This window comes from Leuresthes tenuis, unplaced genomic scaffold (assembly GCF_036924035.1).
Source record: "Leuresthes tenuis unplaced genomic scaffold, fLeuTen1.0.hap1 SCAF_24, whole genome shotgun sequence".
Taxonomy (NCBI): Eukaryota; Metazoa; Chordata; class Actinopteri; order Atheriniformes; family Atherinopsidae; genus Leuresthes; species Leuresthes tenuis.
Genome location: NW_027325378.1, coordinates 24083881 through 24106802, shown reverse-complemented (window position 1 = coordinate 24106802; position 22922 = coordinate 24083881). Strand labels below are relative to the sequence as shown.

At 43.0% G+C, this 22922-nt stretch overlaps 1 protein-coding gene across 2 annotated transcripts in view; it reads right to left on the bottom strand.

Annotated features, from left to right (window-relative positions):
• tgfbr1b (transforming growth factor, beta receptor 1 b) overlaps positions 1-22922 on the bottom strand; it is a 52562-nt gene that overhangs the window by 8018 nt on the left and 21622 nt on the right. For both annotated transcript variants that reach the window (XM_072378946.1, XM_072378945.1), the window contains exons 2-8: positions 20504-20755; positions 15938-16198; positions 11920-12150; positions 11123-11290; positions 10376-10532; positions 6012-6136; positions 5704-5834 (exon numbers count right to left, since the gene is read on the bottom strand). In XM_072378946.1, the coding sequence (XP_072235047.1) occupies positions 5704-5834; positions 6012-6136; positions 10376-10532; positions 11123-11290; positions 11920-12150; positions 15938-16198; positions 20504-20663 (1233 nt within the window). In that variant the 5' untranslated portion in view covers positions 20664-20755. The remainder of the gene's footprint in view (positions 1-5703; positions 5835-6011; positions 6137-10375; positions 10533-11122; positions 11291-11919; positions 12151-15937; positions 16199-20503; positions 20756-22922) is intronic.

Sequence of the window (22922 nt, the reverse complement as noted above, 5' to 3'; positions counted from 1 at the left end):
AGGCCAGTCCTACAGGTTGGCAAGTCTGAATCTCTTACGGTGTTCAGGTCTCTAAACTTGTATGGGATTTTGACCGATTGACGTCTTGCCTGTGGGCTGCAGCCGACTGTAATTTATCCCGTGATGCGTTTATCTGAATATGGTGAAGAAGTGACGTCCGAGCACAGAGGGTCACAGACGAGTAGGGATACACAATAACAACAGACGTTGCGAATTCAGAGATAATCAGACAGAGAGAAATAATTAAATATGTGACACATTGAGCGGGAGGGAGAGGACGGCAGCAGAGGGAGCTAACTGTTAGGCAGGGCTTAAGTTGAGGAAGAACATGTTACAAATATAGCTGCAAGCAGCGATGGCGGGGTCTAGCAGATTAGCAGATAAACCTATGGCTGCTCAGGAAGGCATCATGAGTCCATACACCAAGTTTGGTGTTTGCGATTAACTCGTATTAATCCAGGGATTCCAACGGTACCTCATTTGTGCAATTTGAACCAAAGGCTCCAAAGTTATGAGCAAAATGCATTTTTGCTACTTATAGCGCCCCCTCTGGGTGGAAGATCACCAGAATTCTTGGGCCTCTTAAAGGCTTGGTCATGAGTCTGTGTTAGAAGTTTGACATCTAAACATCAAATGGTTGCTGAGATATGGCCTCACGTCCTATTTGGCGTGTCAGCGCTGAGTTTGATTGGCTGCTACGGGCAAACGGAAGCAAACTTAAAAATTCCACATGGTAGCTTCTATGAGGCTTGGTCTGAAGATTCTATATGTCAAGTCCCGTGGAAATCAGACAATGTGGGTGACCTGTAATGCTTTTTGAAGATTTTTGACATAATTCAAAATGGCAGAAATGGCAGAATGACGTCATAGCGTGTGTTGACCTCGTATACATCCAGGCATTCCAAGGGTTTGTGAAATTTGAAACATTTGAAATTTGGACAAACGGGTCCAAAGATATGAGCAAAAATGCATTTTTGCTAAATATGGCGCCCCCTAAATGTCAAAGGTCACCAAAATTCTTGGGCCTCGTAAAGAAGCAGTCATGAGTCTGTGTTAGAAGTTTGATGTCAAAAGACCAACTGGTTGCTGAGATATGGCCTCACGTCCTGTTTGGCGTTGTCCCCGCCAACTTTGATTGGTTGTAGTTGGTGAACAAAGTCAAAATTGAAGAATAAAACGAGCAACTTTTGTGCGGATTGGTCCAAAGATACTATGTGCCAATTTTCATGAATTTTCATGAATAAAGCTGTTCCCCCTCTACACCGTGACATCAGGTTTTGAAGGTCTTCCAAAAAGACTCGTTTATTTGATTTGATGCCACATGTCCTGAAAATCTGAGAATCTGAAAAAAAACTAAACAAAAAAACAGGTCTGAGAACAACTTCAGACATAACGTAACAAGTATTTGCTGGAAACGGTTGAGGCCTCCAGACCAGTTGTTTCCTGTCTGAATGGGCGGGGATGTAAACAGCATCTGGTATGCATGAGTCAACATGTCTGTGTGTGTCTCAGACTGCGTCTGCTGAGAGGATACTACTCCATCTCAACTTCCTACAGTGCTCATTAAGACGGACGACACATTCCAGTCTTCCTTCCATCAGGTGGATTAGAGGAGACTCTAATCATCCACTAACAAGCAGTTTGCCACGCACACATATTCCTCCCGTCGAATGAAGCAGCAGACACTTAGTTTTTCTGGTAAGGGCATTCAAACTCAAATCCCTTCAGAAACTGCTCCGTTTACTTTAATCTGCCAGTCTAATTAATGGGCTGAACGGTAGAAGGATGAGGTTCAACTCTGCTACTCCTCTCCTTCAACAGCAGCGCAGAATCACAGCTGATCAACTGTTCTCTTGAAGCATAAAAACTGTCTCTTGGGTCCGATAAGAAGCTGACCTGTTAGACCAACTGAATCACGAGGCTTCGGACTCAAAATGTCCCGATCAAATGTGTTGAAGACGGCAGCGAGGTCCAGCAGAGCTAAAACTGAAACTCTGATCATAGGTTAAGTGATCATTAAAAGCAGATTCTCTGCTATGGTTCTCTCCGATTGGAGAGTATCATAAATGCTCCCATTCACAAGAGGTTCATTCGGTTGTTTATCAACATTTTTTTCTTTACTATGAAAACAGGAGGCTGAAAAATGGATTGATCACAGACGGACAGTGCTTTGGATTCTTCAGAAGAGGTGTGATCACAGCACGCCTGAGAGACATTTTAGTCTAATATTAGAAACTTTTCTCTTGAAAGAAAAGATGTGTGCAGGTGTGGATCCGGAAGGTATCATTTGCTTTTGTAGAAGACAATAAGGCAGAAATGTACTGATTATCAATGAGCCACTGGGAGATGCGAGGTCTAATCCTCTTTCTTTGTTGTATGATCTAAAGCGCATTTCTTTAGATGTCAGAATCAATTAGTCGTTTGCTTTTTTCTTTCTCCCCTGCGGCAGATTGGTTTTTGCTGGTTGACGCAGATTGGTTTCTCCATCGGTGGTCCACATATGTTGACAATGTTTTACAGAAGCAATTTGAGCAATGATTTAAAAGAAACCATCAGAGAAATGGTCCATCATCACTTCACAGATGGCAGCGTCTGTAATGGGAACTTAAACCAGCCGTATTTGCTTTACTGTGGGACTTGCTGATGAATCGTTGGTACTGGCGTTGACAGGAAAGCACATTATTTCAGAAAATATGCAGTAATGGTCTGAGACTGCAAAGCCAACGTTTGTTACTGTGACATGAAGAACTTTTGTTGTTTGAAATCAAACGAGTCGGTGAGCTGATGACCTAAGCTGTAGTTCTTACCCTCCTCTTTGTAGAGTGCAGTGTTAGCAGGTGACATTTCAGTCACCTCTGTGTTACCCGTGTTATAAAGCCGGGTCTCAGTCAGACGCATAGTGTCCACTTTATTGCTAAGATCACACAAGGAATCTAGTGGATCTATGAGATTAGCTTTCTGGAACCACAGAGTGGTGTGGGATGTCCTGAGGTTAAGGTTTGCAGAGTAATAACATGAAGAAGGAGAAGCTTTACACCGGAACTGTGCCGACAACAGGATGGATTTTATCAAAGGACGTGCTAGGATATTGTTTTTGAATTGGCTCTATATGAATGAATTTGATTATTTTGAAATTAATTCATTGGATTTCATTGGATTATGATTACAATGAATTGAATTCCAATTGGCTTGAATTGCACTATATTATTTAAGTGCCTTGAGATAACAATTGTTGTAATTTGGCGCTATATAAATAAAAATGAATTGAATTGAATAAACTGAATTAATCATGTTAATGATTAATCATCAACACTAATCGTCAAACACATTGCACAGTTAGGGAAACGTGCACAGAGCAGGTCAAATCATAACCCAGCTCCCAGAGGAAATGTGAACAATTTGGAAAAATTGCCTGTACTAAATAGAATAAAGCTGGTGCGTGAAGGATTATTTCACAGCTTTCCCAAACAGATGACGGCCACCAAGGTGCATCAACAGCCTCAGAAGGAGTCATTTTCAGAGGATGATGCAATCCCAAATCCATTACAGCGTTTTCCATATGCATAGATTCATTTATTGGCCACAGCCACCGCGGTTTCAAAGCTCAGTGGAAGCCAACCTGCCAGCTCGGGCCCGTTTCATCTTGCGTCTCCCTTCCTGCACGCTGACGGCACCTCGCAGCCAATCAGCTGCTTCTCCAGTGAGGATGAGAGCCACAGTGGAGGGGGAGCTGAAACTAATAAATGAATAAAATAATGAATAAAATGTTGTGCACCTTGTGCACGCCGTTATTCAGTGGATTTCTTTTCAGAAAGTACCGATGTGCAGCTCCCACCCAGCCACAACATGAAAGCATTTGACACAACATCTTTTTCAGTAAAGGTATTTCTAATGGGTCTATCGACACAATATTTTCACCATATGTGAATATCAACTCAACTACTCCATTCATACAAAGACACCTAAACATTTTAATCCATAAACTGAGTCATGTGTAATAAAGTGAAATGACACAGGGAAAAGATATTGAACAAATGAAGATAATAAGGTGCAAAATGTTATAGAAAGCCAGGAAATCACCTGAAATCTGTCAGTGTGGGGAGAGAAATCTTGCCCCCTATCAATGCTAACTGGTATCAGCTGGTTTAGTCCTAATAGATGGCCTATAAAGGCTTCTCATTATCCAGGAACTGGTTCCTCCACACAGGAGCCGTCTAGAAGCTGTAATTACCCACAAAGGCTTCTCTACAAAGTATTAAAATAAAGTGTGTTTAATATTCAATCCCCGTATCAATTCACTTTATTTCTTATAACTCAACTTGTATATCAAAACGTTCTTTGTATGAATTCAATACTTGGCTTGATGGCAACATCTGGAGCATCTGTCATTCTGTGTCGATAGCCCACTCAGAAATACCTTTACTGAAAAAAAATAAAATGTTGACGTGTCAAATACTTCTTCTCCCTGCTGTAAGTGTCATGTGTGAAAGTACTGAGGTGGCGACTGGTGGAGGAGGGGGTGGTGGTTGAACACTTTGGCTGGATGTGTGGCACCAGTGTAGGACTGAGCCACCTCTGTCAGGTATGTGTGAATAACCAAAGAAGAAAAGTGGCGGATTAACTTTTCACGGTACCTGTCACAGATTTCAGCGGTATTGTAAACCATTGTATGTACATTACATGTACACATAGGCTATGTGTGGAGGAAAGTGCTAGTTCACGATTTCAAAAGGTTATACTGTTGGCAACCAAGGAAATGTCTCAATCTTGCACTACGAAAGCAAACAAACGGACCAAGACTGGTTTTCCAAGCACCCGAGTCTGCATCTGAAGCTCTGCTTCAGTTCCAACTTGCTGGACCCGTCTACGCAGACGGATTCTGTCTGCTGTCTATTTAAACCTGCGTGCATCAGGCGCAGAGCGATGCATGCGGGTGCATCTAGACATTCCTGTGTTCACCTTCAGACACAACAGTGAAACCAGATCCCAACTGCAAATACCATCAGAGTTTTGATGTTTGGGGTGTGGTGAAGGAGCATGCACAATGCTCACTTTGAGTCACTTAGACGGTTGGTTCATCCAGGTTTTCCCTGATGACGGTGTCAACATGCACAGACGAGCAACACGGAAAGGCTTTTGTATTTGTTCAGTCTGTGCTAAATCAAATCATTTTGACCTCAAGTCAGCAGCAACAAAGCGATGGGAACAGCATACGGAATGGAAAAAAAGATGCTTTACAAGTGGGGCTTGGAGTGGAGTCAGAGCACACTTTCAGATGGTAAATCATGACCGTGGCGTGAGGCTTCATCCTTTTCCTAACTGCCAGACACGGGATGCTAACAGAAGTGCAACTGAATCCTTTTTAAAATCAGCTGCGGATATCTTGTAAACATTTTCAGCCCTCGGTTGCATTTCATGAAGACCATGAAGAAATCTTACCTTTTATTTCACTTATAAACCTCTGCGTATGGGAGGATCTCAGTTTGAAAAGCTCCACCTCAGTGGTATGAAGCTACAAGTGTCATTTTTAAACAGGGAGTTGGAATCTAGTGTTCATAGGTAAAGTCAGATCAATGAGGAAAGCTTACACCATCACCTTCAATTCCCCCGGCTCAACAGGCAAGCATTTGAATTTAGCCTGTGTGTTGTTTCAGCTCTGATTCTGAAATTAATTCTTCTCAGATGCGGAGGACTCGGTCTTACCTCGCAGCTCTGCCAGCGGTTGGGAATGTTGGGCCGAAGCTTCTGCTCACAAACCACCTTCCTCATCTCCTCTACTGATGGATCTGACTGAACCAGGTCATAGTAGGGCAGCTGGTAGTCCTCATGAATGCCTGACAATGAAAAAATTAAAAGGTTAAAACACTTTACATAGTCTAGTCTTATCGAGCAAATTCCATCCATCAACACAGATACTGTTATGTTAATGATGTACCATCAACTTTGTCTAATCACTTCCATTATTGGCATGATAATTCCCTGCATGCTGCTGCTTCCTGTTTGAGCCTCACCTCCCATAGAGCAGCGGCTGGCGATCTCCCAGAAGACCAGGCCCATGGCGTAGATGTCGGCTCGCTTAAACGACTCAAAGTGTTTCATGTTTATGGAGTCGTCCAGAACCTCTGGTGCCATATACCTGAGAAGGAACACGACGGACTGTCACAAACCAAGTTATGGCATCAGATGTGCTTTGTTGCTCTAAATGAGCACACAGGAAATAGTCACGTTTTTGTCCTGGTATCCAAGGTTCCAGTGACCATCTAAAAGCAATTAATTACTTTCGAAAGCTGTTCCCAAAACAGTTGATATGAGTCACAGTATATACATGGAACTGTTAGTGTGTTTTCATGTGCAACACGATGATCACAGGAAGGTGAGGAGTGTGTTAGTTTGTTCCATTTTGGCACCATGTTTAATGACCCGTACCGCTCTCAGGTGACTTTTGGGGGGTTATTTCCATAAATGCATTGTTATCCCCAACCATAATTAGCACACAGATTGTATTTATATAGCGCTAGTTGACCACTCAAAGCGTTTTTATATGACAAGCCAAATTCACCCAGAAACACTTTATGATCTACACAGTATTACAGTGTGTCTGCCTTCATCCAGCCAGAAGATTTCACAGCACTGACTTCCACAGCTTTATTGAGATTAGTGGGGCTGAAATCCAAGTAAAAATATATTTTTCTGTTGTGGCCTGATTTATTCAATCCCTCTGACTCAAAAAGTGCCTTTCAGGGTTTCTTTCACTCCGCATCCTACTGTTGAGACCAGGGTTTGTATTTCTGGATAGAACACAGCCTGAGGCTGACCAATTCAAGGATGAGATTTTTTTTTAGTTCAGCAGATGTCATCTCGACAATACTCTAGATGTGTGAATTACATAACAAGGCAGAGCTCTATGGTGCCTTGCACAGCCTACAGTGGCATGCTTTGCACTGCTTCAGTTGAATGTGCTGCATGTAGAACAGGAGTCCATCAGTATCAGAATCATGATGTTTTGAAAATGTGTGCTTTGTACAGCAGATACATGGATAAAAGTCAGTATATTCAGCATGATCTTTAGGTTTAACGGGAATTAGCATGGATTTGTTTTTTCCATTATACATCATCTCAGCTGCTTCACTCATAGGGAAATGCCAGCAGCCGGCAAGACAGATGTGAATGATAACTCTACATGAACCAATTAGAAAACTGCTGCAGAGCCGTTAAATACTGTGATCCAGAGTGGGTCGAATGATTAAATCAAGTGCAGCCAACATCAGAATGCCACAGAATAACTGCAACATTCCTGCCTCTGAGCACTGCTCCTCTGACGCCCAGTCAAGTGGAAGATGGTTTGCTAACACAACGCTGGAATAACGGCAGCAAAAAAAGCTTCCAATATGGATGTTGCCAAAAGAAAGCAACAGTCTCGAACACTGACGCTTTAAAAACACGGCAAGCCCGGTAGAATAGAGGGGAGGAACCCAAGATTACAGCCACCGACACAGGATCTGACCAGAGAGGAAGAATGATCACAACACGCAGCATCCCACCCCCCTGAGCTTCGGCTGGACAGAATATCAATGGGACGATTGTACACAAAGTGTCACATCTGATGTGCCAAAACAGCTGATGACTGCAACGAGATGGATCTGTGATTATAAAAGAAAAATACCCCCCATCATTATGACATCATTATCAACGCTACAAGGATCCTCAAAGGAAAACTGGATTTTGCAAACCGATTCAGTCTCTCAGAACATTCAAGAGACATCAATCATATAACGGTAGCTCATGATTGGCTGCAATTTGTCATTCACTGAAATAAGCAACACTTGTTTCAGAGGAAGACGTTTTGAAGCAAGAATCCTTCTTCTCAGCAAAACCCTGTGGTTGGTCCACTCTACTTTCTCACAATAAACAAACTCTCTCAGACAGACTCTTTTTTTAAGAGGTGGTTTGAACACTCAATCTTCCGCGTTTGACAGCTTTCACACCAGCCTTGCTGAACAAAGATTAACTAATTATACAACCGATGAGGTTGAGACTTAATTCTCAACATGAGAAACAGCAGGTGAGGGAAAGCCCTGCGGTTTGTCCACTTTAGTATCGCACCGTAAACAAACCACCTGTAGACCGAGAATCTTTTCAAAGAGGTGAACAAAATTAGAGAAAAAATAGAGAGAAGCTCCAAAACTTGAATGTCAGACTTTGATCAGTCTCTTTGTGACTGGTGGTATGTACATATGAGCGCTGACACGTCACATCACATCTAGTTTGGCGCATAAGACATGTATGAAGTATGGGCAAAGAAGAGATGAGATTAAATGACAACAACATGACAAGAGAATTGGACAAAATAGGATCAGAAACTAAGTTATATGCCCAACAAAGTGTATTTATATACACTATAGTTTTTAAAGTGAGTGTATTTGAGAAGCTGGATTTGCCCCCCTCAGCCTCGCCTTACCTTACCTTTCCCTCTGTGTTAGTCAGCAACAAGCTGAGCTGCACTTTCTTATTTCACGTCATTGTTTAAAAAAAAAAAAAAAAAAAAAGCAACTGGTCTTTTTTTTTGGACTAAATTTAGTGGAAGTGTTTTGGCTGACCGGCCCGAGGAGGGTGCACATGTGAACTTACACTTTAAGTCATTTTACATGCAAGTACCACCAATAGTTCATGAATAGATGGCATTGTATGCTGACATCACATCTATAAAATCAGTGATGGTACAGCCAGCCAGCATGTAGTCTAAATGAGAGTCATTTCACTTTGAGCAGGGGAGGCTGGAGGTTTCTTTCAACCTCGGGATGAGGGACTGAATCGAGAGATATTTTAATGCAATCTGTTGGTCTACATAGTGAAGAAACTTGCTTTGCATGCATTTGATTTGATTAAGATTAGAGTACAACAAATATGATTGCAGTTGGCTTGAGCTGGACTGTATCTTTGAAGTGCCTTGAGATGACATTTGTTGTGATTTGCTGCTATATAAATAAAAGGAATGAAATCAATTCAAATTGAACTAATCCTGTTTGAACCCGGAGGGTTTGTTTTTTGACTTTAACCTTGTGCTTGTGACACCGTGCATGTGTGTGGTACCGAGTTAAAACGGAACATTTCACCCAATTCCTGTGAAATACGGGTATATATGCTCTACTAACATTAGGCTTCGGCATACCAAGATATTATTTTTCATATCACAGAGGAGCTTTCCTGCGAGGAGGTAAGTTATTACTAAGTTATGTCTAGAGTTAAGTGAAAATATAAAGGAAGGCCGCAACCAAGTCATGCAACTTTTTGAAGGAAATACGCTTATTACAAAGTGTAACTTTTGAGTTGGAGTTACTTCATTTGTGCAGTCGAATCATTAATATTTAAGGTGGATTTAAACAAAAAGGCCAGAGAGCTCGCCTCCACTGACCCAAGGCTTGCTGAATCATTTAGTGGCACAGTAATATGCCTGCAGCATCAACACACCAGAAAGAGAAGGAGGCTGGCAGAGGACATGTGTACGACCAAAGAAAAAGGCAAAGCGGGATGAAAGCGACACCTCTGTGATATCTCTGTGGGAGCAAAGGAAGGGATTGCTTGACAGAAGCTGTAGTTCACTTTTTAACCCTGTGGCTAGACAAGTCTTTGCAAGAGGACAAAGGATGTGTGGACGGAACCTGACAGTTAAAGTAAAAGTGAGAAGTCACCTATCGGCTAAGCGTTTCCCTGGGGGACATGTTCCTTCATTACCATCAACACGCACGGTGCCATTTCTTTTGTACTTTCTCACACACATCATCCTGCTTATAGAAATGCTCACTAGTGCAGTAACTCCAGATTAATCTGCAGCTGAAAATAGTTCCTAACAAATGTTCCATTTTCTCCTGCTCTCCTCCAGTTTAATAAAAGCCACAGCGAGCCGATTTTTACTGAGCCTTTTAAAAAGCAAAGCAATGAGCTGGAAAGTTCTTCAAGATTTCTGAGCCTTCAAAGAGTTACTTTGAATCAATTAACCAAATGCAACAACGCAACTTATCTGAATGCACTTATTGATGGTTTAAGTGAAATTTCTGAACTTGAGAAAAGCTTAACTGAGCAGAACTCGCAGAAAACCAGCACATTCTAATCTTGTGCTTGAACGTGGACTTAGAAGGCAAAGGTTAGCAGAGGTCTGACTTTCTGAGGCTCTGAGGTGAAAACACCAGCAGCTGAAGAAATGATTGATGGGAAGCAGAAGTCAAACCCTGCTGAAGAAGAAGATCTAAGTTTTTTCCTTTCTTTATTTAGCAGAGTAGAGGAGAATTTATCCCAACAGCATCAAATAAAAATGAGGACTGCTAGTCCCGCTTCCACAGAAATCTGATAACTGATGCACTGTATTCCATGCGCTCACCTTTTGGTTCCCACTCTATGGTTTGGAGCAATGTCGATGGTGTCGGTGGCGGAATCATGGCGGACAGCCAGACCCAGGTCAGCGATGCAGCAGGTCCCGTTCTTCTTCACCAGAATGTTCTTTGACTTCAGGTCTCTGTGAGCAATAGCTGGCTTTCCTGCAGAGACAGTGGCTCTGTTCAGACGTGGTCCAAGCCCGATATTTTGCTCATATGGGACTCTGATCTAACTTTTTTCATGACAGTGTGAACAGCCCGATCGACATGGAATCTGATTTTTGGGGCCACTTAAGAATGTGGTCACTAATCGGATCATTTGCATTGCCACCTCAGTCTGTACGGTCAAATCGGAATTAATGGTGACATCACGTCACACTGATGCGCCTTCGTCTCCTTTCTCTGAAATCATACACTAATCCCAAACGTGTCTTTGTTTCAGTTAAAACCACTCAGAGCGAATCATCTCCAACTGGGTCTTTCTAAATGAGTTTATTAAGGTGTCTGTTGAGTGTGACCACGTTTCGACATTAGTCTTTTATTCCTTGTTCAGCTTTTCAAATCAGGCGATTTGGTTTTTCTATCTGGAAGCTGAATCTTGTCCACAATTTAGAAAATATATGGAAGATAAGTAATAATCAGAAATAAAAAAATGTATTGACTTCGATTTTATGCATTTATGAAAATCCTTCCCAGCAGGACATGCAGTGTACTGGCTTGAGATTGTGTGTGTGTGTGTGTGTTTGTCTCACCTTGTGTGCCCACTATCTCCATGTGGAGGTGGGCGAGGCCGCTGGCTGTGGACAGGGACAGTTTGATCATGCCCTCCACGGTGACGGTGTAGCGGTTCAGGTAGTCGAACAAGGAGCCGTGTTCGTGGTAGTCTGACACCAGCCACAGCTGAGTCCACGTCCCGTTATCTACACACCGACAACGAGACGAGCAAAGAGATGAAGGAGCAAAGGTTTTGGGTTGTGATCAGAATATGTAACGTGTCCTGCTGACATACAGTACGGCTCACTGTGAGCTAATATTCTTACCAGGACACAAACTAGATGTTTGATTCCACTGTTCAAATGTTACAAAGCAAGCCATGTGTTGCAACTATGAGAATAATTTATGTACTTTCAGTCAGTGTTTACATGTGCTGACTCATCTGCCGTGTAAAATAGGTGAAATCCATCTTTCACACCTCCATCGTATTTGTATGCATTTATGTGCGTGTGTGTGTGCTGCTGAAACTTTTAAATTATCTAAAACTCTCTCACGCTGTCCACCAGCCTGTCTGTTCACAGTGACCGCTGCTCAACATCTTCACTTTCAGAGCTGATTTCCTGCTTTGAGAGCTTGAGGTTCACTAAAGCCATTGTAGAGATGAACCACCCAGAAGAGCATTTGATCTGCACCATTTTATATTCATATGCTTTAAATGACTTCTTTGATGGCACTTTAAATACTGCCATGCATCTGAGGATTGGATTTTCCCCACAGGGCTCTGTGAGCATGACCATAATCCCTCTTCTCTGAGCTCTTTCAGATCCTTTCTAACCTTTGTTGTCTGCAGCAATGAAGCCCAGAATATTCTCGTGTCTCAGCATCACGGTCTGATAGATCTCAGCCTCACGGAACCAGGAGCGCTCTTCTCGGGAGGAGAAAATCTTCACCGCCACCTCCTCGCCACGCCATTTACCCCGCCACACCTCGCCAAAACGGCCCTTTCCAATGCTCTCCTGGAGGATGATGGTTCTGGCAATGGTCCTCTGGACCAGCAGGGGCAGACCTGAGGAGAAACGGAGAGAAATTCCACATTTAAAAAGGAAAGGAGAAGGAAATGCCACAGTTTTGCTGGAAAGAGCTGAGAGTTTACACTGAATTTAAAGCTAATGTGTAGTGGGGAACGAGACAGTAAAGCCCAACAATCAGCTGATTGTTCCACTGTCAAAAAATAGCCAGCAACTACTCTGGTATCAGCTTTCTTGTTTCAGTAATTGTCAAACTTTCCCCCAACAGAAACAAAACGGATCAAACAAATACAAAAAGAAAGAAAAAAGCAAACCCAGAACAAGAAAATAAACTCAATCTCATCAAAACACAGAAAGAAGAAACGCACTGTGGTCAATCTTTTTTCAGTAAAAGGGATGAAGGAATCTGAGGACCTGACTTCCTCTGGCAGCTTCTCTCCCCCTTAACTCCAGTATTCTGCACAGATAGCCTGGGAAGCGTCATGTAGAAAGGTCAACAGTTTAAAATCCATTGTAAGATTGCTTTTCTACACTCTGGAGCCACTGAATTGGGTTTTGGTTAAGACAAGTGAGACTGTTGCAGTGGCCAGGTTGTATAGATTTGAGCTCATGCTCACGTTTTCATTCATTAAAGTAGAAATACAGGCATGCAAAGTACTTCGTGACAATTAGATCCTTGACTTAGCTTTTAATCCAGCTGCTGTTTTCTATGCAACTAAGCAGGCAAATACTATGGTTTGGTGTTTAAAGCTCTGAGCGTGCAGGACAATCCTTTAATACTTTTGATGAGATACTAACAGCCGGGTTACTTGCCACTTAAACCTCAGCTGACATCATGACAGACAAAAAGAGTAGCCAGTGGATGGAGGACTGAAACATTTCAAACTAAAGTCTCTCTGCTCCCTGACCCCCCGCAGCTCCTAAAAGGACTCCTGCAATGACTCCCGAGGCTCCTCCTCCTCCGAAACCTGACCTCCCAAAAAGAGAAGAGGTCATTAGAAGACATCTGTGGACTCAGACTCCCCTCAATAGAGACAATAAGAACCGGGAGCAACGAGAACAGCAGCTGCCGTCGGACCCTGCAGACAGACTGTGTCAGCTTCACTAATGGCCTTGTGCTTATGACAGGATAACAGGGAGTTCCCTGCTGTGCTGAGTCATCTTGACAGGCTGTCAAGCATGTTGTTCCACAAGTTTCAATGGACCTTCCCATCACAGTATTTGTTAACAAACGGATGCACTGACGGTTAACGTGAGGTAGCGGAGTAAGAGTAGCTCATTTCTCAGCAGTTCATAATGCCGTTGACTGAAAACCCGCGGAGCAGCACACCGGGAGCTGATAAGTCCACGCACAAGTGCGTGCACGTTCGGTGCTGCTTAAACACCAGCTGCGATGTTGAATTCCACCGGGGCTGCACGGCCTGGATGTGCCGAGAAGATGAGCTCCGCTGACATTGCTCTCAGGACTTTGTGTGGAGCCAAAATGACCTTCAGAGCTCGTCAATGTGGAAACAATTTCCTGCAGAGCTCTCTGAAAAGGCCATCGGTGATCACATGCTGCAGCGCGAGCAGAACGGCTTCAGTCTGGAAAGCCTCGTGTTTTACACAACGAGGCCAAGTTTCTGTTCATATAGAAATTAATTTTCACCATAAAGCTACCATAAAGTCTCTCATCATGAAACGCTTTGTATTCCGTGAATGTGTATCGTGTGAATGTTGCACGTAAAGCTGAGTGAGATCATCTGTCTGAGAATTTCTCTTTTATGCATTTTTCTAATTTTTTTTTATTTGACTTGTCCATCCTTTGCCTGCAGTAATTACCGCTGGAAATATTCTGAAAGACCCCGATCAAACATGTGCTCAGTTGCAATAAACTGAATGATACCTCATCGATCCCAAGAGGGAAATAACAGTATTTTAATTACTTTAAAAAAAAAAAAAAAACTAATGTCCTCTGAGAATGAGGCTTTTGTGGTGCTCCGTCCCTGCTTTATCACAGCTATCAGTCTTCACCTTTGTCATAAACTCAGCATGTTTCATTAAGGTAGAATTTTCCTCCCGAACGCTGTAACAGGGCTCCTGAAGCTTCATAAGCTGTTAAACCCTGTTACAATATAACAGGACTCGTGTGTAGAGCTACTTCAACTGAATGGTACCACATAGAGCTGAGAAATAACTTGTTAAAAGAGCAAATATCATATAAATGTCACTTAGCAGCCTTGTTGTATCAAATAAACTTTATCTAACCAGAAATAACATCGAACTGAGAACGAGCTACACATACAGACTTTTGATAAATGCAAAGAAAAGTTTAAATAGAAGTAAATGTGAAATGAAAATGCACAAATAAATCTTTAAATTCCAAGATAAATATCACAAATCATCAGCATCAGATCAATTTCAGGAAAAAAAAAAGTCAGACAAAAAGAGCTATTTTTAAAAGTATCTAAGTCGCTTTTGATTTATTCTGTGACATCAGCGTTTTTCATCTGAAGTGGTTTTGAAGCTGCAAAGCGAGCAGCATATGCAAATGGATATTTTCCCCACTTTCAGTACAGCTTCTGGGAAGAGACAGCTGGAATAACAGCTGAGTACGAGGACATCTTTTTTAAAAACGCTACATAGATAAAAAAAAAAACAAGAAAAAAAACCACACATATCCATGTCTGGGTCAGCGTGGAAACGATGCCGACCAGCAGACACAAGCATACAACAAGTGCTGGTGAGGAAGAGGTTTAGAACTGGTGATAAAGCTCAGAGCTCTGTGATAATGAGCAGCTCAAAGTTTTACCTGAACCACGCAAGTTTAAACTCCATTTTCTAACCCATCCCCAGAACAATGCAGTGAGGGATATATCATGGTGGACTACCGATGGAGGAGGCTTTTTTAAATTCACACTGCAACAAACAGCTAATGAGGAAACAGACAATACAAGTCTTCTTCATTTAAGCAGGCAGAAAATCGTTTCTGAGCATGTTCACACAGTTGAGTGTTTACACGGTGTCGCTTAAACTTGGTTAACAACTTCTGCTCTAAAGCTAAACTACATTTGTTTCATGTTGCGCTCATTTGACGACATTTTTGTTGACGGCATTTCCAAACTCTGTGTCGTGATCAAGATTAAGATGGATCAATACAGAAAATAATATTGTAAGAATATTTCTTGCCACATTGCCCAGCTTGAACTGATAGGTGGTCAACACCTCATAGAACAGTTGATCCAATGACACACGGGCCTGAGAACAGCATGTGATAGGCCTGCCTGAACACAATTACACAATAACAAGGACCCAAATAATGTCAGCCTTACCAACTAAAAACCAAGTCCTGATACACCTGCTGTATGTGGGTCACACTCTGCAAACTGAGAGCTATGGCCCACACGGCAGTACTTATTCTTCTAAGACATAAGCTGATCAGCACAATCGCACATAATCACTTGTCCCCTGAATGTGTAACATACAGTATTTATGCAAGTGGACCATAAAAAAAAGCAAAATGGTGTTCTTCGCAGATTTAACGCTGTATAACAAACCAGGCTTATGTAGAGTATCGCTAACGTAAAGTCTCCTCATCACTGCGAGGTTGCCAGGAAACCGCTTAAAACTCCAAACCAACGGTTCAGTGCATTGACTCTAATAACAGCTTCATTTCAACCTTTTACATCATCTGTATCTCCATCCATTTTCTACACCCGCTTAATCCAATTTAAGGAGCTGTCTCAATCTGAATATCTCAGTGATAATGAACAAAGCTATTAGATTAGATTTCCCAAACTATTCACCCAGGCAGATATGGGTAAAGTCTACGATGCGGAACTGTACCTGATCCAGAGCCTGAGGTGGTCATGTCGTAGATGAGGTCTTTCAGTGTTGTTCCAACAGTGATAAAAGGGTGGTCCATGGAGGGGTCTTCTTCGTTGGGCACGCGGTGGTGGAGGGCTCCGGCACCTCCAGCTCCCAGACCTCGGTGGCTGTGGCAAATATAGAACGCCAGAACCAGCAGCAGACAGAGCACACACACCGGGCAAGCAATCACAGCCGCAAGCGCCACAGGGCCCAGAGGAGGGGTCTTTACACTGGGCTCTGCAGGACACAAAAGGAGACAGGAAATGAAAAACAAAGCACATATATGTCATTAATAGGTGACATATGTCATGGTTTATCTCTGACTCTTCGATCAACCTGTAAGAAAACACACAGGAGAGAAAAACTGTTAACCTTCAGCATCTTGACTGATGGAAAGTGGCAAGTCCAGGAACTAACCAATCCAAGTGATGAGGGTGCACACTCCCTCCGAGATGCTGACGGGAGATTTGGCCTGTGGCTAACACACTCACGTCCGTCATTGTGTTTTTGTGAGGACCCATCACAACTAACACCAACCTTTCCTTAACCTAAACCCAAGTACCGATGAACTCAAATCATTCAGCGAGTCGCATGCTGCAGTGTCTTCATCCACACATGACATCACTGCTGCGCTCAATCCGGTCACCTGACAGCCTTCATTCTTCCACCCGTGTTCCTAAAGAACGCACCCATCACAGTGAACGTCACACACACCAATGACATGGCACCGGACAGTTTAATATAGTACAACATGTCCGGGAGCCGAGTGCTACCAGGGCCACGGGGAAAGGAAGGGAAAAGAAATGAATACGCAAAATTATTGTGTCGGTTGTGTGTGGTGCTGGAGTAAAAAGGGACATTCGGCTTATTTGAAGGGGTTAGATGAATAATTGAAGCATACAAACACAATCTACGCGAATGCCTTCTCCTCTGATCAAACTGTTTACTTCAGCATTCTTCAGACCGTGAGAAGCAAAGCAAAGAAGAGGCAATGAGGATCACCGTGAACAAAAGGCACCGTTTCATGGTGCTTCATCAGTGTGATAGCTGGGCTCCATCAGGCTTCACAATATTTACAGTAACCGAGGGTGCCATAAGTAACTGCAGCTATGTGCCGTGGCAGAGGAAGACCTCTGAAATGAGAATGAAAGTAAAGGAATATTAAGCAACTGCTGTGATTTGTACATCTCTGTCCTCCCTGAAATCATTTACAACCGAGTACAATCTTATAGGTTGTGGTTCATCAGCTGCAGACAAAGCGGGATCCGCTGGCCCTGGTCCTAACGTGATGTGTGTTTTGGCCGCTGGTTTACGATCCGACCATTTTTTTTCTGGCTGTGCAGGGCCGTCTCCCTTCTTTTCTGCAGTTTTGAGTCCATTGGAGATCATAGGACAGAGTTTATTTTTCTTTGCTTCATTGATGAGTGTCTCAGTTTTCTGTTTAGTGAAACTGCACTTCTTTTCTGATTCTTTCATCATCGCGCCTGTTCAGTTGGGCCGACAATGTGTCGATGTGCAGAGGACCAGTTCTGGGAGCTGGTGGATTTCACGAGTGAAAATGGGAGAGGAACTCAGGTTTGTGCAGTTTCGCAGTGACTGAAAAACCCAAAGGTACACGTCTCTAATATTCCTCTGGGGAGAAGAATGCATATTCATTTCTCTGCCTTTGTGTGTGTACAGTTCAGTGCAATCTACTGGTTTCCTTGGTTAGGCAACTTTTTTTTTGAGTGATGAATTGGACCAAATTGGTATTCAATTCATTTGATAGAACTGTGCTTGTATATCAATGAATTGGACTCTAGTTGGCTTGAACTGGACTGTATCTTTGAAGTGTCTTGAGATGACATTTGTTGGGATTTAGCGCTTTACAAATAAAACTGAACTGAATTGAAACTGAATGCAGTTTTATGCATCTGGCCCAAGAAGCTGTTCTGAGCCTCCTGAACCTTTCCACATTACCATCTGCACGCCCGTTCCTGAAGCCAAGAGAGAATCTGTCCGGTTCTTGTTCGTACATAGGTTCTCTTCGGAAACAACTGAACCGAATCGCTTTATAGCAGAACCTCACGTCCACAGCCTCAGTCAGTGGGGTTCCACGGCACTGTAAATCGAATTAATGGCTAAATTACAGTTTAGTCTTAGTCTGACTAAAAATTGGACTGGATCGGGTTCCTCGCAGTCGGATTAAGATTGGATTTTGCGTTGTGCATTCCAGATATTTTTCCCAGGGTCGTGACCCGGAAGTCGAAGGAGACGATCGGCGGCGTCTTTCCTCCATTATCATCGCACCCAAGAACGCCGTAGTGCATCGCGTTTGAGCCTTAACCATGCTCCTCACAAAGGAAATGTAGAGAGACATAGCTTGCTCTTTGTTTGCCATCTTTCTCAAAAGCCAGAGTTTGTTGATGCTGTTGTTGGTGGTGAAGAAGTGGCTCTATTAGCGATAGTTGACATGGTTACAGCGCCACCTATGGTACCGGGGTATGACATGCTTTGTACCAGTGATTCGATTTATTCCCGGCCATATAAACTTGGATAATTGCCCTTGCCCAAATAAGGAGCATAATCCAACTATAGCTATCATCAAATTAATCTCATATAGACCCACTGAGTGAGGCAGGTTGTTTGTTTTCATCCAGTCTCCCTGGTTACAGTGTGAGGATTGCTGCTTGAATCCTGCTGGGATGCGATTCTCGCTGAGACATGAGAACACACACACAGCGAGTAACTGTCCTGCTGCTTACTAAACGCAGGTAACGACTGATAGTCGGTTAGAAATAAAGGTACACTGCAACAGGGGTTACAGGTTAGGGGTTAAGTAACATTTTTGTGGGAGGGTCAGATGTGAGTGCCACTAATCACGAGACAGGTCAAAAAACATTTTGAGCACTTCTAGCAATGCAGACAGTGACAATCAAGTAGAGAAAGGAAGGAAATAAAGAATGCAGCATTTGGCTGCAGGGGGGGAACAGAGGTGGAGGGACAGAGCGACTGCAATAAAAACAAAGCAAATGCTCAGAGAGATTAAAACAACATCTTTGGACTCTTTCTTATTAGTTTATTCCTAAATCATAGAAAAGGCGTGTGCAGTGTCAAAGCAGGATTTCACAGGCTGGCCTCCAGCCAAAAAAAGTCTTGCTGAGGGATGAAAAGAATCTGAATGGTCTTTGGATATGGCTCTTTGTTTGGGTCCCGCATGCTTTCAGGTCTTTCTACGTCTGCCTGAGAATACATGAGAACAGCAACTTGTTTTTACTGCCAGACAGTCAATACAGAGCAGCATCCCTATGCAGCAAACATCATAGAAATGTAGTTTTAAATTTCCCTCTGGTGCATTCTGACTTTCTGAGATGCCAGCTGACAGACTCCCTACACGGATAATTTTAGTTGGTTTGGTTGATCTCCATCACGCTGACATCAGCCCTTTGCTTTTCACCAGCTTTTTCATTTTCCAGGTCTGGAGAAAGAACTTAGAAGCAATTCTTTTAAGACCACCTAAGTTAAGCACTGGCCTCAAGCCAGCAATGGTTCCTCTTTGTTGGAAAAGGCCCTGATGTTATCTAACAAAAGCTCTTTTTACAGAACGGCACTGTTAACACAGCTGGGCTCATTTACAGACTCAGTTAAAAGTAATGGCTTCAGGCATTCAAACAAAGGCTTTTTGATTAAAGTCACTGAAATGGTTGGTGTATTTGTGATGCTTAGCTTTTGGTATACAGGAAGGGGTGACTGCCTGTTTGAAGAGATGTGCTGGAAAGCGACCTCATCAAATGATGCAATAAAACCAGAATTTACTGCTGTGCGTTCCTCACAGTGACCAAGTATTAATGTCATCAAAATTAAGTTGGAAAATGAAAGTGTAACGTATCAAGGATACAGTATCACTTCATGATGTGTAAAAAGTCTAAACGATTCAAACACAAACTTAAGATAGGTCATTCAGGGATTCTGACAGATCCAACTTGTGATGGATGGCCTCTTAGCTTCAGGTTAGTGATACTGACTGCTGTCAGTTGCTTCTGTGTGCATCATTGGATTTTCTAACACGCAGCACCGTCTTTGAGCATCATATAGAGGCATGGTGTTCACTGGAGAAACCTGCCAGAGTTGTCTCTAACTTCTCACTACCTGTGACATTTCACCAGCAGAGTGCGCTCATCTCCATACGGCGCCAAAATGTCACTGTACGCTGGTTTCTGTTGTGTGCGACAGGTTTTTCAAAGTCAGGATTAAACTATCCAGGTTTCTGAAAGCACAATAAGATGTTTACATCTTTTCTTACACCTATAAGTATGGCGGTGGCAGCCCCGTGCTCTGGAGCCAGTGGAACAGGCGGGTTTCACTAAGTGGGTGGAATAGTGAAGGCAGCGGACAACCGACAAAATATTTAGCATAACCTCAAAATGTATTATTGGGCAAGTGGGTGGAATGGAAGTAGAGGGGTATCATTAAGCTTTAGGAAGGCTTGAACTTTTCAAAGTTTAAACTCACTATCCAACTAAACTAACTTTAGCTGCCTGGGTGCAGGTGGGCGTGTTTTACCTGGGAAAATGGTCGGGTCTGCATCCTTGTTGCAATAATCCGTCTGGCAGCACTTCGGGTAAATGCCGGTGTCGTCTTTGGAGGAGGGGGCACAGATGAAGGGCCGGTCTCGTGGAATCAGTTCATTTTCGTGCACACACTGCCGCTGCTCTATGATCATCTGACTACCTGACTTCCGGACGGCGACGAAGCAGACGCCATCTGTTGAGCAGCTGAAGTTGCCACTGCAGCGGTCACAGTGACACTGGAGGGCTGGAGGAACAACAGGGGGACAGAGGGTTTGTTGTTAAAGAGTGCAACAAACATAATCCAACATCAGGCTGTGGGGCAGCTCTTGAATATTCTTTTCCCAACACTTTCGTTCCATTTAGAGGAAAAAGACAAGTTTAAAATCTTCCAGTGAGACTTCAACCCACACAGTCTGCAGCTACTCCACAGAGAGTGAGCCGACTGGTGAAGGAACTCAGATGAGGAAATGCCAGACGTTACATCACTCCAGCCTCACTTACAAGAACTAACTCAGTTCTGAAAGACATACACACAGCTGTTGCACAGCTGAGGAGCACATGGCTCATTTCAGAAAAGTCCAGAAAATCAGATCAGACTCGGATGTGGAACTCTTGGAGAGCTCCACGGGATACATACTGCCCAAGTCTTTGCTCATGTCTGGATGAGCTTTAATTTAAACCACTCATGGGTTTAAATTAACATCCAAGTGTTACATCATGTGCTGCTATCGGTGAAACGCATCTTAGAAATATGTTTCTCTTTAATCTTCTTCCGGTTAAAGTTACACACTGAAAGATCCAAATTGGCAATACATATATTGTGCTGTTCTGAGTCGAGTTCTCTTATTACCATGAACACACGCTGAGAATGAACCGGCATCTAAAAATAATGCACATCATCTTCTCGTCTATTCAATACAAGATAATACTCTTTACTTCTGTGAGGTAACCTGCAGATTTGGAGCCGAGTGACATGGAGTTTAGGTAAGCCAGGAGGCATCGATATGTTGTTTCTCATACTGTTGGCTTGGGCTTTTTTCACAGGTTTTGGGTAAAATATCTAAAAGGATGCCTTCAACTTTTTAACCAGTCAGTTATTGCTGTATCTCTGAGTTGAACAAAAATGACAGCAGAGAAGTCAGATTCTGTGATGTATCTATTCCAGTATAAATGATCAAAGGGAAATGTGATCCTGTGGATAGCTAAAGAACACCGTGGTCACTCTGAACTCTCCAACCACCACAAGCTGCTTACACATTCGACTAAACATGGTTAAACTCATATCGTCTTGAATTCCTCCTCATTCTTGTGCACGTTGCATAAAAAGATTCAGAAATGCAGGATGAATGATGAAACTCTAAGTTATTACATTCCTCAAGAGTGCAATTCCCTTTTTGCAGACTGCGCTGAGTAATTAACACAGACAAAGTGTGAACGTGCCAGTACAAACCACATTTTCACAAGAAAACGAAGCTGCTTGTTAAAAAGGATGTGCATTTCAAGCAAAAAAAACATTTTTAAGGAACTGAAAACGACCCACTTCCCAGCATCTGCAGTCAAATCAATTTCCCAGGCAGCAGACAGCAGAGCAGGACTAACATCAGATGTCCAAACCTGACCCGCCTTTACATTCTCCATTCAGAAATGAGAGCAAATCTTACAGATTTCACTTTTCCTCGCGACCTTAGTTCTCACAATGCGTTTTAAACTTTGGGTTTGCTTGATAAAGAACTTTAAAAGGAACTTTCCGCTTCATAGTGTTGAATCCAAACAAACAGGAAACCCTTTATGTTGCGCCCGCAGCAGCAAAGCTAACGACAGCCTCCCACAGTCTAGGAAATGGAGCCAACCCCTGACAGCGTTTCGTGTTTGAAATGAAAGTCATTTGTTGCACATATTGTTGTTGTGGCTGGTTTGTGTGTGAAATGTGCTGGAGCCACAGGTCAGGGCATCTTTAATTACCACGGCGCAGTGAGAAACTGCAGGTCAGACACGAACCGAGAACGGAATGTGCTTAATGTAAGGGCGTCTGCTAGCAATCCCTCAGGCTTCGGGCTATTAGCAGTGATGTTATGGAGTGCTATGAATAAAACAGGGCTTTCCTTCCCTCTCTAGTACTCTTGCCCCCTGCAGAGGGCACACAGAGAGCTCAGTCCCTGGTATCATTATGCAGCTCAGAATCTCATCATGTTCAGCCTGCCAGGTTAAAGCAACACAACACATCTCCCCAGATAAGACCTTTAAATAATTAAAAGTGCAGGCGCACTTGGTATAAAGGCATCTGACCTGAACAGACAGACGAGTGCTTGTAACAACATGATCGGTACACCACTGAACTCTTCTCTTTGGTACAACATCAGGCCAGTGGTTGTGTGAGGATTTGAAGCATCAATAATAAAGAAAAATGTGAG